Source organism: Psammomys obesus, unplaced genomic scaffold, assembly GCF_907164565.1.
Source record: "Psammomys obesus unplaced genomic scaffold, mPsaObe1.curated_primary_1811, whole genome shotgun sequence".
NCBI classification, from domain to species: Eukaryota; Metazoa; Chordata; class Mammalia; order Rodentia; family Muridae; genus Psammomys; species Psammomys obesus.
In genome coordinates, this window is record NW_026592548.1 from 5,901,191 (window position 1) to 5,912,932 (window position 11,742).

The following is an 11,742-nucleotide window of genomic DNA, read 5'->3' on the forward strand; positions in this document are numbered from 1 at the left end:
TCCTGCCTGAGTCCTCCTGCTTCCCCTCACAGGGCTCTGGAATTCAGCTGTTGTTTCATGTTCTCGCATTGAGCCCAGAAACTTCAGGACTCTAATTCATCTTTCTGCCAAAACCATTAAATGTCAGTGTCCTGAGACAGCACCCTGAGACCATCATCACTCCCGTGTCTTGCTCTAGAAGACTCCAGACTGAGTCAAGGATCCTAGCTTGACACACATGAATGAAGAATTTGTAGAGGAGAATGTTTCAAAGACATCTCAGAATTTTGGTGAAGTGGGCATTTTCTGCAGTTAACAGAAATTCCAAACGCTTGACTTCAAGAGTCAGAAATGACCAATTTTCACACTTACAACATGATCAGGAATCATACCTTCATACCTGACCTAAAGTTTTAAATGCTTATCAGTTAAGAAATAGAAGTCATAATGTTTAGTTGTCTACCTAAAGTTCCAAATATGAGCAAGAGACAATGGGTACACATTTAAAACAGCATGAAAGCAGAAGCCTTAACTTAGAAGAGGACAGTCCTGTGTGAAAGCTGACAGCATGCTTGCTCCTGAGAACATGACACATAAATGAATAAGTCACATTAGTGTCCTGCTGCCCAGGCTCCGTGTCCACTCTGATCATAGCTATAATTACAACACCAGGACTTGAGAGACAGCTCTCGACCATTGTGAAATGCTCTCAGACATACTACTTATGTCTTACCCACATGTAAAACTCTTCTCCAAGATGGGTTCTCCAATCGTCTTAATGCTACTTCCATCCAGCTCAGGAAATAAATCAAGACATTCTGTAGAAATTCATATCTGTTCATGCAGTGTGGTTACATAACAAAACAAGAACTAACATTCCAGATGAGCCAGATCCTGTGCTAAATCTCTTGTCATCTCAAGGGATCCCAACCACTTGCAAGAATCATATACCTCTCACAGGCAGAAACCAGAGTAATCACAAAACTTGCCTAGGGTCATTTGATTGCTGTGTGACAAGGCTGACAATCCAGAACTACCTAAGACAATCTGACCACCTAAGTCCAATCTCAGTACCTCCCCAGCCCCAAGAGCAACAGTTCCATGGTGGGCTTTGATCTGTTTAGGAAAGGCCATTCCCAGTCCTTTCTCCCTTGTTCTCCTCTCTCAGCAGAGGGCAGAGCACCACATACTCTTCATCCTCTCCCTTGTATCTGGGCATATCCATTGCTGCAACCATGGCCAATAAGATTCACCGAAAAGAATGCTGGAAGAATTCTGTAAATGTTTTCCTGGCCCATTCTTTTCCTTCCTATTTGTGGTGGTTTCATAAAAAATATAATGCCAGCCGGGCATGTTGGCTCACACCTGTAATCCCAAAACTCAGGGAGGCAGAGGCATGTGGATCTCTGTGAGCTAGCCTAGTATACACACACACACACACACACACACACATATATATATATATATATAATGCCTGAATCTAATTTTTATATCATACTACCATAGAAAGACAATAAGAAATTTGCAGAGATAAAGAGTTACAAAAAAAACAAAAACAAAAAACCAAGTTTTGATAGTAATAAAAAATTTAACAGCTATTCCAGGGTCGGTGCTTAGGGGCACTCAGAATGGTCCGCCATTTGACATGAGGTCCTAGCCTCTTTTACAATACAACCTCTAACGAAACTAGGCTGTCTCGAACCCCTGGCAACAGGGTTGTTTAGTTGTATACTGAGAAGGTTGGGAAAGCAGCCAGATCTGCATGTGGTATGTGTCCAGGTAGAATTTGAGGTGCTCATGCTGTGAGACCTAAAGTCCTTATGAGGTTGTCTAGGAAAAAGAAGCATGTCAGCAGAGCCACGGTGGTTCCGTGGGCTCAAGTGTGTGCGTGACAGGATCAAGCAGGCTTTCCTCATTGAGGAGCAGAAAATCGTGAAAGTGTAGGAGGCCCAAACACGGAGTTAGAAAGTAAAACAAATATGCAGCTTTTTAAGGTAATAAAAGTCAAGGCTTGGTCTAAAAAAAAAAATCACCTATCTGTGCAATGCTCGTAAAACAATCATAGACATTGTCATGACCTGAGCCTCTGCTTGTTTTGCTTTCTATTATTTGTGCTACAGATGTTCCTAATACAGGATCTTTCTGCGGCCTGAGGACAGCAAGGACGAGCAAGGGTCACTGGTTTTGAAAACCATGCAGATGAAGCCACAAGGTACTGGTACACCCTTTAATCCCAGCACTGGAAAGGAAGTCTCCATGAGTACAAGGCCACCCTGGTTTACAGAGCAAGTTCCAGGACAGCCAGAGCTACACAGAGAAACTCTGTCTCAAAAGAAAACAAACAAACAAACAAATTAAAAAAAAAAACACTTTTTTTTCAGAGGGGGGAAGGAGAAACAGACAGAGAGAAAGAGAGAGATCTCAGATGAATTCCTGAAAACTGAGTTTCTAGACCAAGACAATTCTTGAATGTGTCATTACCACACAGTAAGCACTCAAGGAATAATAATGGAATGAAGGAGTGACTATGTTCTTGGGTTAAATAAGTGCTCCTTTGTGTGATGGTTGATCTTGATCCTGACTGCTAGCTTAATGGAGTTTAGAGTCACCAAGGAAACAGGCCTCTGGGCAAGCTTGTCAGGAAGTTTGGGATTCAGCTAGGTAAGGATGGAAATCTGCCTTAGATTTAGTCCACACCTTGGGCTGTGTGCGTAAGGGAAAGTGAGCCTAGCATGGGCTGTCCCAGCACTCTGCTTCCTGGCCCCAGGTGTTTGGTGACCAGCTTCCTCTGCTCCCGCAACCGTGACTTCTCTCTCATGATGGCTTGTAGTATTAAACAGTGAGCCGAAATAAATTCTTCTTCCTTAAGTTTCAGGCATCCCAGCACTTCAGGAAACCACCCATGCAACAGCTTTCAGCAACCGTTGAGCCAAGTTTAAAGTATAGTAGCTGTGACATAGCAAATCATGCGAGCTCTTACCGCAACGGCTTGCAATTTACATGGAAGATGGAAAGACTACCCAGATGCTATGTTGGTGTAATTTTAAATCAATTGAGAAACAGAGTTTCAAATAGTATAGTTTTGTCAAAACAGGGGTAAATCATAGGGACATGGAGTGGAAATAATATAACAAAATGCTGAATGCAATCACTTATAGAGGGAGGATTTCAAAGAAGCGTTGATTTTCATTCTTTACTTGTCATTTCCAAGTATAAAATTTTCAAAATATAGATAAGTGGAGGAAGGAAAATTAAAAACCACTTGTAACCCTCGTACCCAAAAATTTGAAGTTCCTTCTAATTCTACTCTTCCAATTTACCACAGATTATTTTTATTGGATCCTAAACAATAGACACGATATTTCTGTAAATATCCTGGAGCAAGTGATGTAGAGAAGAAACTGCTCAATACAAAACCACATAATAGCCACAAATATGAAATATTATAGCTCGTCACACAGAGAGAATGCCAAATTAATGGCAACTATAAAACACTGTGACTCAATTCAATCTAAAACCCGTAGTTTGCAGAGCTGTTTCATAAGTACTTTGTACAATTTATTTTGCCTGTTTAGTTTCCTGCTGTTCCTTCTTTTGCTTCAGTATTTTGCCCTAAGTATTTTCATTAATTTATAAATGTTTATATCTGTGGCAGAAAAATAATAACAGTCATGGAGAATGGATCATCAGTTTAAAATGATCAATTTTATAGCCCGCTCGGTAGCAGGCACTGAGGGGCAGGAGTAACTTGAGCAGTAAACTGACTTAACACATCCCAGTAGAGCTGGCGACTCCACTCTCCACATGCCCTCAGCTCACTGTGCTTCTCCTCAGATCCAGCTAGGCTTGGATCTTATTTCCCTTTTGAGCTTTTGGCTTCTAATATCAGTGTATTAAGTAGTGGAATTAACATACATGTCCAAATTTATGAATTGAAACCCTAATCTCCAATGTGACAATATTAGGAACTGGGGACCTGGGAAAGAGTTTGGAAGAGAGTTCAGTCCTCACAAATGAGATTAGAAACATAAAAATAAATAAATAAATAAATTACTTTAAGAATCCTGATATGAGCTGGGCACTGTGGCACACACTTGTAATCCCAGCACCGGAGAGGCAGAGGCAGAAAAAGCTCTGTGACTTTGAGGCCAGTCAGGTCTGCAAAGTGAGTCCAGGACAGCGAAGGCTGTACAGAGAACCCTGTCTCAAAAAAAAAAAAAAAAGAAAAAGAAAAAAAAAAAGCATCTTGACATGCAGACAGTGTGGGACACAGTGTGGGGGGACACAGACTGAAGTGTGCGGACACAGACTGAAGGAACAGACTTAGCCTACCATCCTGGACCTCCAGAATTATGTGAAATAAATTTGAGTTGTTTTTAAGCCACTAAGGCTATGGAATTTTGTTATAACTTAGATAATCTAAGACACCCATTACCTCCACAGTGCCATTAATTAATCAATCATCTGTACTCTGTGACTCTGCAATCCTTATAAAGACTTACTTCAGCTTTTCAGGACCAGGCAAATAAAGCTATCCACTGTTACAAACAGGTTGGCTAGATCACTAAGACTGCCAATAAGTCATATCACAGAACAGGCAGGTGGTTACACAGCAGCCGTTTATCTTCAGTAATTCTGGAACTGAAAAACATTGCAACTTTGGGCAGTGTCTACAGAGTTCACTGTTCCTGAGGGCCATGCGGAAAGAGCAAGTCAGCTTCTCTTGTTGGTTCATAGATGGCGGCCATATTTTAACGTTCCCAGCCTCTCTTAGTGTGTGCATGTCTGTGTCTTAATAGCTGTCTAATGTAAGGACACAAGTTGAGTTAGATTAGGGCCCATTGCATTGATATCACTTAGCCTTATTATTAATTTAAAGATCTTTCTCCAAATGCAGTCACATTCTGAGATGTGCAGGGCTGAGCTTACAACAATGGAATAACCAGAACAGTGGCCAGTTTGTGTAGGCAGCATGGACGGAAGGCACAGAAATGAAGGATGTTTTTCTTGGGTACCTAGATAGCTTGAATCTGGTTCTCTGTGCTTGCCAATAGAATGTGACCAACCAGAGCGGGCACAAGAACCCTCTGGACCCTGTCACATCTGTACCAGCAGCTGTGTTCAAAAACAAGATCATAGGGTAGCTCCACTTAAGAGTAACCTCCCACACACCAACAGTCAGCCACAGGCAGGAGACAGGAGGAGAAGAGCAAGGATCGGAGAGTACTCATAAGAGAGAGAGAAATTCTTGAAGAATCCAGAAATTTATCTCTCCACTTACCACTGTTCACTGGTAATGTTTATTTCTTGTGGCTAAATGTACAAGCAATGATTTGACAATTTCCAGAAACCTAAAATTCTAATGCCAATAGAGGCAGAGGAAAGCTCGACTATTCAAACCATGCTGCTCGGCTTGTCACACCCTCCTCTTTTCTGCAGAATACACATTACTCCCAGGAGGCGAGCTCCCAGCTGACGTCTTTGGTCCAAGTACAGTTTCTGATGCAACAGTCTGTAGGAATGGGGTTGCCAGTGAGCAGTGTGTCCCCTTTCTGGACTTGAGTGAGAAGAGGAAAAACGAGCAGCTTTGGTGAAGCTGGGGCACTCTGGGTGAATTTTTAGGTGAAGGTGCAAATTCTTGAAAATTGTTTAACCTTCCAAACACAGCATGGGGTTGAATGCTTAATACCCTAGTCAGTTGCTCTTCATATGCTAGACTTGAACAATAAAATAAATGTCATGGGAAGGAAGAAAACACAAAACAAAAGTATGCTGACATCCTCAAGTCTGGGAACACTGCCCAACCTTATTATTCAATGCAGTTTGGACAGTTAGTCACTTATGCAAAAACTAAGTGATTATTCAAATTTATTTACCTTAACTAATGTTTTTGAACAGAATGTACAAATGTATGTCTGATCACTATACAACTTTGTTAGTTGAGAGTTTTACTTGAATTAGCCAACTGTTCTGCCATTTGCAGTAAATTTGCACACGCTCATACCATTTGGGGATCTACAGTCTGAAGAAAATTTACAAAGACACTCACAGAACAGCGGAAATGCTTGAGCGAGTATTCTGCTCCTTTGTGCTGATTTTAGCACCACTTAAATGTGAGTTTCACTTTAAACTTGGCATTTACGAAACCATCACATCATATCTAGTCTTCTGACTGTCTGTGTGAGGAAGCAAAGGAGCTAAAGGAGGAGAAAGCCATGATTTTCCCTGCACACCATATAGCTTGGTCTGCATCAAAAGGAATCATAGAAGACTCAAAACTAACTATGAAATTTGAGATTTCCATTAAAAATGATTTTCCAAAAACCTAAAATCTTAACACCAACAGAATCATAGTAAAGCAGGATTATTCGAATCACACTGTTCATCTAAAAATATGGAGGCTCAAAACTCCATTTTCCCTCAGGCTTAGGTTGTTTGGTGCTGTCTTAAGAGTTAAGAAGGCAGTCAGAGAGGCTGTACTTTCCCATTTAGCTCTTAGTTCAACTAACCTGAAGACTGTTCCTCTTCTCCTCCCGGTTTTCCTGAGCCGAGACCCAGAGAACGGAAGGCATCAGGGGACACCACTCGGCCTTACGGTGTCCCTGTTCTTTAAACCATCTTGCAAACTTAGATTCACACTCTCATAGGATACCACAAAAGCCTTTCTGGAAGACACTCCACTTCAACAGAAATGTATTCCACTCCTCAACTTCATCCTTGCTTTCTTAAAATGAGCCGTCCAGAAAATGTTTTTCCAGTCATACTGATTGCTGCAGCCTCAGGCCTGTCCCACTGTAAATTATAAATGTATGAAAGGAAGGCTCCTCTCACAGTCTGCTGTCCCACTGGGAAGCAGAGCTTAGGAAGGCAGAGATGTGAAGGGGCAATTTGACTATATTCAAGTTTTTCTACAACAAACACCTTCCATATTTGACAACTAATCTGCTTACAAATCCAACAGCTTCCAACCCACTGCATCTAAAGCAGTTGAAGCCACGGGTAGCCACCAAAAGCTAACCAGGTACATTTCTGGTGACAGATTTGGATACTCATCTCTGAAGGAATTCAAAGCACTTAGCATTACCAGGACACACATCCTTCCATTGCCATCTGTTTGTATGAATAGATTTGTTCAGCTGAGGGAAGAGTTATGGTATCTATATTAGAAAGATCAAGACCTGTGGCATAAGAGGATCAGAAGAGAAGCCAGGGCTACTGTGCCTGTTAAATCCACCGTTAAGAGGAGCTGACCTGCTCCTGAAAGCTAGCCTGTTAGTATTTGGAAACACTAACAGAAACCTCCAAACGAATACTTAAAAATATCAACTCTGAACTTGTGTGTGAAAGAGGAGATTTGGGGGAGAGACATGAGCAATGAGCTAGAATCTTCCACAGAGGACTACATTGTTAAAGATGGAGGGAAAGAGCCCCAAAGCCGCTCAAGGGTGTAATGAACACACCTACTATAAACAACTCAGTGGATTACGCTGTTGCCAAGGAATATACATACTATCTAAAAATGCACAACTGACAGTGTTTTTGCTCTCTGGAGTTATCGGATAGCACAGCACTTCAAACCATACATTTTCTGTGTTTTTCTTTGTCATGAAATATAACTTTTCTCTCCTCTCTACTGAAAGATGTGGACTTAATAGCTCTTCTCAATTAAGTGGATATCTCAAACAGGGAACCAAATTGACATGGATTGAGTGATGAAGATAAAGAAAGAGATACGTGGTTTTATTCTCATCCATGGTGGAAGATATAAGATTCCACATTCCACCTTGAGCCACTGTGTCCTGCCCACAAACTCACAGATACAGCAAAGTGGGGGAGACCTATAAACTGCAGAAACCATGAATTAATAAACCTTTCACCTGAGACGGTGGTACTGGCAATAGTATTTCATTGTTGGCATCTTCCAGAGAGGCAAGTGAGACTTGAGCTTTATGTTATCTTTGGAAGATGTTTTAGGACCTTTTTATTTAACTCCCAAACTCCATCTGAATGAAGCCAGCATGGGGCTTGTGTGCTATTCATATCCAGTGTTTCATGATATAATTAAGTAGGCAAGCAACTCTGAGCAAGGAAGAGTCAAGAGAAAGCATCAGATGCTAAGTGACTGGAGGAACTTCCCTTATAGTTATCTGTTTCATTGTAAAACTGCACTTTGTTAACATTTGTCCTTAAAATGTAACGAGTACAAAGTGCTTCAGTGATAAGGGAGAAGGAGGCTCAGCTTCCATGAAACCTTGTATTTGCTACTCAAACTTTTATTATTTACAAATGGTAACATAGACAAGAGAAATAATTACCGCTTTTATTTAAAGGGGGAGACTTTATGAATTTGAATGCTTTTGTTACTGGGTAAATTTTAAGGCACACTCATTGTTTCCATTTATTTGTCTGTCTGTTCCCTTATTTTGAAATAGGGTTTCACTCTGTAGCCCTGGCTGGCCTAGAGCTCACTGTGTAGACCAAGCTGGTCTTGAAAGCACAGAGATCTGCTTACCTTTGCTTTTTAAGTGCTGGCATTTAAAGAAGTAAGCCCTGCACCCAGCAACCATTTACTTTTGTACACTAAACACAACATATTTATGCATGCACTATTAAAAATTGTTTATGTTACATAAATTATATATTTATATACAATTATAGAAAATAAAAATTATATAAAAATATTTGATCACTATGGCTGTGATCCATCAGATGCTGATCTGAACTGGATGGAATGTCTATACACTAATGGTCATGCATATTAGGCGGTTGAATGCAATGATGAAGGGCACAAGCTGAGATGCTGGTTTTGAGTTTCAGCTCTGACCCTTCCAAGCTGTACCACCTTCAGAAACCTTCCCAGGCTTAAGCTTTCTTGTCTGTGGAAATGGCCATCATTAGAGCCTTGGAATGTATTCAGTTAATGAAATACTTCATGTGTACATCAGAACAGAACATGGCTCACATAAGTACTTCATGTCTGCCCGAACATGGCTTTCTTTTGTGACCGCATGCCCTATCGGTCAGTTCAATTCATCCAATCAGCATTTGTGGAGCTTCACCTTACTCTGAACAGTCCTAGATATAAAGAAACAAAGCACATGAGGCCTGCAGCTGATACATCCAGAAGCTTTGTTTTTCAGTATGGGATGCATGTTGCAGCCCCACCTCATCCTCAACAGTACCACATATCACACACTTTTCTTAGGTCCCTTGTCCCCATATTCTAGGAGCTAACAGAACTTCAGAAAATTTTGACTTCAGTTTCTGAAATCTTAATCTTGGCACAATTTAATAAGCAGCTACAGGTTTGACTATATTTTCACATAACTGACTAATTAGATGAACTAATCAGATTCTAACTTAGCCAAAAACTTGACAAACATAGGAAGAGACCGTGACTGACATTCATTTACCTGAATACAGATAAAGAGCCAACAGCATCTACAGAAAACATATTATTCCCATCCCTGGGGACCCGCGACCAAAAACAATTCTTCAGGAACACAGTGGTAAAACATTAAAGCACCAAAATTCAGTTTAGCAGAGTCCTCACTTTCCAAAATGTCCTGAAACCGATTTTCAACAAGGCATCTTACGGGGCTCTGGATTGTGCATACATTACTGTGTTTTTTCCTTTCACTGGGAGAACGTATTAAAAAGTGAAATCTTCAAGTTTGACTATAGATTCCCAAGAGCAATAATGACTATGGTGTCTCATGTACCACCAACTCCAAAGGCTCCTAAAAAGGGTGCTCTGTGCCACGCCACTGTTTCTTAACACGTGTAATAAATGAAATCAAAAGCATTTTCAAATTAGTTGAAAACTGAAGAGGGGAGAGGAGTAGTCCGCTTACTAGATATATGAGAATAAAAACTGTTGTAATGTGTGTTGCACACTTAACTCAAAAGGCAAGTGGGCACACTCTTTTACAATGCATGAAGACCTTGTTTGTGTGATAACCAACACAGGCTATTCAGCCTGCAATGCATTGAATGTTGCTAATAAGCCTTCTGGAGAGTCACCTACCTTCTCCACAGGAGACTGCCTGAGTGGTCACTGCCTCATCTCTTCCTTTCCCCTGTCATACTCTCCTGGGCCTAGGTGGTTCTAAAGAACACTTACCTTAAGGTGCCTCTGAGACTGGGAAGATTTCTGCTATTAAGGGGCCTTCCTGCTACAAGCCATCCTCTCCCTCCTTTCTCCTCCTCCTCCCTCGACATAAAAACACCCTTTCCTTTGTATGCAAGCCACAGAGACCATTTCTCTCTGCCTCAAATCTCCCACCAAGTGCGTATTTTGGTAACTTCTACTTCAGCATTTAAACACGCACTGCCTTAGTCATCCCAGCTGTCGTCCATCCCTGCTTATTGTACTCGGTTTTAGCATTCATTTTTTCATCTTTCCAAGCTAAAATTTCAAGGGAGGAAAACATTATGAAGAAGCAAGTATGCGTAGAGAGGAAATGGGTAGGGACGCCTGGGATTTCTGCCATCCTCCTGCAACCTAGAATCTGCGTATGGTTTTCCCCCTCCCAGCACTCCCTCCCTCTCGCTGTCGCCCCTGAGCTCCGCAGCAGGAGGGAGGAGGAAGGCCTCTGGAGGGCCGCTTTCTGGAGGGGCCACCTGCCTCAGAAGGCAAAGCTCCAGTTGTCACTTACCCAGCGGGGTGAGAATGGTTCATTTTTGCAGAATCCTTTTCCGACCCCGCTGCAGGTGCAGATGCGGGCTAGCGGTGGCTTTGCTGCAGCGTGGGTACCTGGGCTGGGCACCGCCCTTCCTCCTCCCCTGGCTCCTCGGCTCCTTGCAGTCTCCCGGTTGCTGTTTGGTGGCGTCCACAGACTCCCGGTTGCTAAGTGAGGAGGAAAGCTGAGCAACCTAGGGCCTGGAGAAGCAGTGCTGCTGCTGGAACCAAGCCTGGGCCAACTGGAAAGCTCACCAGCTCCCACCCTGCTTGCTGGGCCTTGATATGGGAAGAGGTGGGAGGAGGTCCAGCAGGCCCTGGCTTGGTTGCTCTGGGGTTACTGTTCCCCAGGCACCTGAACCCTGAAAACACACACACACACACACACACACACACACACACACACACACACGCCTCTTCCTGGCCCAACTTCTTCCTAATAGGTTCCTGCAGGGGAGCCTGGAAAAGCCACAGTCTGGTGCCTTGGTTTCTGCTCCTAAAAACAGACCCCAAATGCAAGTGCATGAAAAATGCAGTTTCTCTCCTTGTGGGTCGCAGCAGCTTCTGTTTGCACACCTGCAAGGCAATGCCATCAGCTTCCTTCCTCCCTGGAAGTTTCTGTCTTTGCGTTCCAGGTCCTCACAGCAGCAAGATGTTCTTCATGTTCAGAGAATGGAGAGAACGAGTTGCTGTAATGGCTAGGGCTGCCTTGGACTGAAACCCTGGGGAAGACCAGTTTAAGAGAAAGGGCCTTGGTAGGAAGCACACTCAGTCCTGGAATTAGATGAGTGCTTGCCAGTTGCCTTGCTTTGTCAGCTATCTGCTGAGTGACTTTTTGGGTGGCTTCTGTGAGGGCAGGGTTGGGCACAGCACGGTGCCTCAGCTGCCACAGGGTCTCTATGGCAGCTCTCTTCTAGCTGTCCCACATTCAGAGATGGGAACACCGTCGTCTTCTCCATTTGCACTCTGCTTTTTCTCCTATTGCAAAAGTCTACTGGGCATAAGAGGCTGGTGGGTCTCCTTGCCATCTTCCCCAGCACCATCCACCAGAGTCACATGATACTTCCTCCACCTACCCCACT

At 42.7% G+C, this 11,742-nt stretch overlaps 1 protein-coding gene and 1 pseudogene across 1 annotated transcript in view; one reads left to right on the plus strand and one right to left on the minus strand.

Moving 5' to 3' along the window:
* Positions 1-11,015, minus strand: part of Erich3 (glutamate rich 3) — a 102,980-nt gene extending 91,965 nt beyond the window's left edge. The window contains exon 1 of the mRNA XM_055614415.1: positions 10,638-11,015. Within this exon, the coding sequence (XP_055470390.1) occupies positions 10,638-10,660 (23 nt within the window). The 5' untranslated portion in view covers positions 10,661-11,015. The remainder of the gene's footprint in view (positions 1-10,637) is intronic.
* LOC129682166 (60S ribosomal protein L34-like) lies at positions 1,608-1,944 on the plus strand (annotated as a pseudogene).
* Positions 11,016-11,742: the final 727 nt, after the last annotated feature.